At 45.6% G+C, this 6,040-nt stretch overlaps 1 protein-coding gene across 1 annotated transcript in view; it reads left to right on the top strand.

The window, feature by feature from the left end:
* Positions 1-231: 231 nt before the first annotated feature.
* Positions 232-6,040, top strand: part of LOC143842880 (cytochrome P450 2J5-like) — a 30,399-nt gene continuing 24,590 nt past the window's right edge. Inside the window, exons 1-3 of the mRNA XM_077348170.1 lie at positions 232-393; positions 1,567-1,729; positions 5,829-5,978. Coding sequence (XP_077204285.1) covers positions 232-393; positions 1,567-1,729; positions 5,829-5,978 — 475 coding nt within the window. The remainder of the gene's footprint in view (positions 394-1,566; positions 1,730-5,828; positions 5,979-6,040) is intronic.

Below are 6,040 nucleotides of genomic sequence, written 5' to 3'. Positions count from 1 at the left end.
ATATCACAATTAAACATAGTGATAATTCCTGCATATATGGATGACCTCTTCCCCAAATGAGTACACTGGTTCCAGCAGACTTCCTGCATATTTACATTTAACTACAGAGGATATAAAAAAGAAAGATGTAAGAAGTGGTAACAGTCTGTACGAAAAGTATGTCCACTGCAGGAAGGACATCCAGTCCATGCATTAGAAAGATATCTAGACAGAGACAAAGAAGCAAGGATCATGTTGGGAGTGTTGATCATCCTGCTGGTGTGTCTCCTGATGTTTCACTTCCTGAGACAACGCTGGTCACAGAAGTCCTACCCTCCTGGTCCCCTTCGGCTACCCATCATTGGAAGTATTTGGCGAGTAGGGATCAAGGTTTATAAAGATACTATCATCAAGGTATGTAATTCCAGAAAATTAATCAACTTTCAATCTTACTAGATTCACAGTTTCTTGAGAATCTTTGGTAGTCATTGACACAGTCTCACATATCATGTCTGCATCTGTATGGAGATCACTTCAAGGAACTTTTAGAGCTTGTAGCAAGGAGAGATTTGCTGGCCTCTCTTCCCAAGAGGATGTGTTCAAATGTTCTCTCCATACTTGCTTCTTTATCACCATCTTAGGTCACTTGCAAGGAAGGAAGGAAGGAAGGAAGGAAGGAAGGAAGGAAGGAAGGAAGGAAGGAAGGAAGGAAGGAAGGAAGGCAACTTTTCTAATCAACTACATGAACATGAAAAAATCATCCGTTCCACCTAAGCAAACTGTTTTCTTTATTGGTGGTCTCTGAATAGTCCAAATAACGTGGTGATCAGGGGACCATGTACAAGATGGCAGGAATAGGTTGCCAAAGGAAAAAGGGCTCTGAAGAACTGCTCTTCCAAAAGCACCATAGGATTTAGCAGGGTGCATCACTAGGAACTTCTCAAAGCCATTCAGGAAAAATGGAGGTGAGGAGAACATTTCCTTCTCTAAATAGACATCAGTAAACAGAAATCAGAAAAATGACATATAGCATTAATTTGCATGTTTAGTGACAACATATATGCCAGATTATTGAACATTAAAGCCTATATAGGCTATATTAAAGCCTATAAAGACTTCATGCCATTTAGCCCTCTAAAAGGTCTGACCCTTGGGGTGACGCCCTCTAGCGTTTTCATGGCAGACTCAATACGGGGTGGTTTGCCAGTCATTACCGTTTACCCACCAGCAAGCTGGGTACAGTAGAGCAACAGGGAAAGTGGGCTCCAGTGATGTCTAGTGAGGTCAACGGCCATCCAAACTTTTGGAAAGGCTGCAGAAGCCCTGCAGAGTTCTTCTGTAACCTCAGGATTCCTCCAAACCCTGACTGGAAATCCCTGGTCTAGGACTTGACTTGGACCTATGAAGAGACACTGAGAATGCCCCCCAGGAAAGAGAGCAGAAACCAGGTGGGGGAAAGCAGAGAAGAGAGTATCACATGGTCAGGAGCTGAAGAGGCAAAGCAGAGTGAACTGCACATGTGGCAGTCAAACAAACCCGCTGAACTAATTTAATGTTTTCTCTTGTCTCTTTCCATGGAAATGGCAGCTGGCCAAACAATATGGGGACATTTATATGCTGTGGCTGGGGCCTGTACCTGTCGTTGTACTGACTGGATATGAAGCAGTGAAAGAAGGGATGATCAGCCATTTAGAAGACTTTGCAGAGCGGCCAGAGACCCCATTCCTGAAAGCTTTTGCAAAGGGACGAGGTAAGTCCTTGGGATGAGTAAAAAAACATTGGCTTAAGTGAAAGATTGTCCTTGTCTTCCCTGCAGGTACATGGCGCAAGAGGGAGCAATGCAGCATCTGAATGTTGCAATCACTTTTTAGATAGATCTGTATGGTGAAAATTGGAAATGAAAATTGCTCTGCAGTTATTAGTTTAGCCATTTGGCAATACCACTGAACTGGCTGTTCCTCTTTTCTACTACATAAACTGGAGAGTCCACAGAGGAGACCTCAGGCTGCTGTAACCTGAAGGGGATCTGGGGGGGGGGGGACTTGAAAAGAAGTTGATTGATTGATTTGTTGCAGGGGCAGAATCTGGGAATGTAGCACCCTCCAACGGCACTGGTCAGACCACACCTGGAGTACTGTGTGCAGTTGTGGAGGCCTCACTTCAAGAAGGACATAGATAAAATTGAAAGGGTACAGAGGAGAGCGACGAAGATGATCTGGGGCCAAGGGACCAAGCCCTAAGAAAATAGGTTGAGGGACTTGGGAATGTTCAGCCTGGAGAAAAGGAGGTTGAGAGGGGACATGATAGCCCTCTTTAAGTATTTGAAAGGTTGTCACTTGGAGGAGGGCAGGATGCTGTTCCCATTGGCTGCAGAGGAAAGGACACGCAGTAATGGGTTTAAACTACAAGTACAATGATATAGGCTAGATATCAGGAAAACATTTTTCACAGTCAGAGTAGTTCAGCAGTGGAATAGGCTGCCTAAGGAGGTGGTGAGCTCCCCCTCACTGGCAGTCTTCAAGCAAAGGTTGGATACACACTTTTCTTGGATGCTTTAGGATGCTCTGGGCTGATCCTGCGTTGAGCAGGGGGTTGGACTAGATGGCCTGTGTGGCCCCTTCCAACTCTATGGTTCTATGATTCTTCCTTGTTTTTCTGGGTGGGCCTTGAGAAGGCCTCATTTACTAGAAAAGTGGGGTGGGGTTGCATCTTCAGTCAGCTACTTGCAGCTTGCTGACTTGCTGAAGATAGATGAGAAGCAAAAGGTAAAGGTGACAAGAAACAAAGTCAGAAGTCTAAATGCGGCAACCAGAGAAGAATAACTCGTATAATGACTAATCTAAAAGAAAAGAAAGTTACATAAATTCTGTTCCACAAGATCCAAGGAATCAAACATCAATTTATAGCACTGTTTGGTGTGCATAAAGACAAGCACAGAAATACTTTAACTGAACAGGGCAAAATAAAGAAAAGGTGTTATTGTTCCCAGAAGATCTATACAGAAGAGATGAAAGGATGATGCACCAAAGGGTCCATTGTTTCCTGTCATGCTCTGCACTAGAGCTGCAGCTGTTCTGATCTCCCAGGCACAAATGTTCACCTGTACAAGCTACAACCGCCCTTCTCAGAATAACAATATCCACTGGATATACTAAGAAGATACATCAACAAAGCCTGAATTATACCCAGGGGGATCCTATTATAGGACAGGCCCTAACGAAACAACAACAAAACGCCACTGATGGTCGCACACAGCCCTCAGCTCAAATCAGTTCAAAGCATTCTCAAGGCCATGCCATCTATGCTGGACCAAGACATTCTCTTCTCAGAGGCCTATGGAAGCAAACTTTTTCTCCTAACATGGACATGGACTCTGGGAGCAGAGCCTGTAACAACCAAGTTGGCCCCATCTCCACTCTGGCAAGGCAGCCTGACCTGGAGAGCCAAGGCAAGGCAATCCCATCAGATCTCAGAAGCTAGGCAGAACCGGACCTGTCCAGCACTTGGAAGTGGAACTTGTAAGGAATACCAGAGTCATGTGGGGGCAGGCCATGGCAAACCAGCTCCATATGTCTGTTGCCAGGCTTCCAGATAATCTTAGTCACTCCTGGCTATTTAACACATATACCATATGCTCAAAAAAAAATAATAATCTGGGAATGCAGTAGCCATTAAAAATGGATATACTGACTTCTATAAAGTAAAATATATAGTGTTGTGAGGATCTTCCTTAGGCCAAAATGTAAACTCTTATTTTAATAATAGTTTAATTTATAGAGCCAAACAAGTGAACCCATTCAAGGAACTTACAGAACTGGGGTTTGGGGTACAGATCTATGCATATATCTTCCTCTAATATTCCTCCCCCCCCCCATGGGAAGTCCCTTAAACGGTGGGCTTTTTACAGCCATAATATTGTGACAAGGACCCAGACTCCAAGACACCAGGGAGAGGCAGGGGATGGTGTGTAAAGGGAAGAACGGATGGAATGGAGAGGGGGAAAGGGAAAGTGCCATAAACCAAACATCTTCTTCAGTAATACCAGGACTCTCTCAGCCTCTCCTCCCTCACAGGGTGTCTGTTGTGGGGAGAGGAAAGGGAAGGCGATTGCAAGCTGCTTTGAGACTCCTTCGGGTAGAGAAAAGCGGCATATAAGAACCAACTCTTCTTCTTCTTCAGTAATATCAGTGCTCTCTCAGCCTCACCTCCCTCATAAGGTTTCTGTTGTGGGGAGAAGAAAGGGAAGGTGACTTCTTCTTCTTCTTCTTCTTCTTCTTCTTCTTCTTCTTCTTCTTCTTCTTCTTAGAAGACAGCTGGACCAAGACAGATGGGCCCTGCTCATGATGGTAGGGCTCAGGGAAGCATTCAATGGTCTCAGTCATGAGCTGTTACTCATCTCCTTGTCAATGCCTGGATTCAAGAAACAGCACTGAAGTGGCTAGTGTCTCCAGAGTTGCAGACAGGGAGGACCAATCCATTGCTAGATGCTCCTTTGGGACATCCCATGGGGGCAGTCCTTTCCCCAATGTTATTTAACATCTTCATGTGCCCACTTGCCAACCTGTTCTGAGGTTTTGGGCTTAGGTGTCACTGATATGCTTATGTCACCCAGGTCTATTTCAAGCTGGGTGACTGAGAAGTCCCCCCCCCTCTACAACAACTGGCTAGATGTCTAGAGGCTGTGGCTGACAGGTTAAAGCAGAGTTGCCTGAATCTGAACCCTTCAAAGACAGAGGTTCTATAGCTGGGCAGGAAGGGACCAGTGGAGGAAGTGTTTTTGCCCAGCCTGGATGGTGTGCAACTTACTGTCACACAGATTGCCCGGAATCTGGGGGTGATACTTGATGCCTCTCTCTCTCTATGGAGGTGCAAGTCATCAAAGAAGCTCACAAGTGTTCCCCCATCCATGGCAAATTAGGCGACTAGCACCAGACCTGACTTCCGATCACTAAGCCACAGTCATCCATGTAATGGTCACTTCAGCACTGGAGTAATGTAACTTGCTCTATGCTGATCTTCCCTTACAGTTGGTCCACAACGAGGCTGCCAGGGTCCTCACCAGAACACTATGGTAGGCTCATGTTTACCCTGTGTTCAGGCAGCTGCATTGGCTCCCAGTGGAGTACTGGATTAGGTTCAAGGTCCTGGTTTTGACCATTCTTGGTCTGAACCCAGCATACCCAATGACCATGTCCCTGAATATGTCCCCAAAGATTGTTCTGCACTGCGGGTTCCAACAGGCTGGTGGTCCCTGTTCCAGGACAGGTAATGCCTGGTCTTGACCAGGGCCAGGGTCATTTCAGTCATGGTCCCTGCCTGGGTATAATGACTTCCTGGTGGAGAAACAGCCCATCTGAGCTTACCTAGTTTCTCAGGGCCTGGAAAACAGAGCTCTTCCACCAAGCATTTAATTGCGGCTGGGCCTCCAATAGCATGTAAGAACCTTGTTCCTCCCCTCAAAACAATCTCCCCTGTAACATCTGGATCTCGCAATAAGATTGGAAAGCAATGTGGGAGAGCCCTGGAAACAACATTAGACATTTTACTAGATGTTTTCATGTGATTTTAAATGGATGACCACCCCCCACCCTGAGAGGACAGGGCCAAAGCGTGTGGTCTTATAAATCTCGCTGAAATAAAATAAAATAAATAAAATGTCGGCCTCCCTGCTCCAAACATCAATACAATGACAGCAGAATATTGCCTAATGCAATCCTCTGCACCTTCTCCTCGAGGATAAATGAGATGACAGCTTTGGAATGAGAGGATTGTAATGTGCATTTCAATGTTATGAATGATTGTTGTCTTATTCATGGTTATGATACATGTTGTTCTTCTTGTTGGTTTAGGTATTGCATTTTCAAATGGCCACACCTGGAAGCAGCAGAGGAAGTTCGGGATTGCCACCATGCGGAAGCTGGGACTGGGGAACAAAGGCATGGAGCCCCAAATAGAAGACGAGGCCCATCAGCTGGTTGAGACTTTTGCACGTGCAAAAGGTATGTGAGATCAGTAATCTGGATTGGCCACTGGTTGCAGTGGTCTACTGACATGAGCCCCA

Source organism: Paroedura picta, chromosome 8 (genome assembly GCF_049243985.1).
Source record: "Paroedura picta isolate Pp20150507F chromosome 8, Ppicta_v3.0, whole genome shotgun sequence".
Taxonomy (NCBI): domain Eukaryota; kingdom Metazoa; phylum Chordata; class Lepidosauria; order Squamata; family Gekkonidae; genus Paroedura; species Paroedura picta.
Note: the sequence above shows the minus strand (reverse complement) of the source record. Positions and strands in the feature narration are given on the sequence as shown.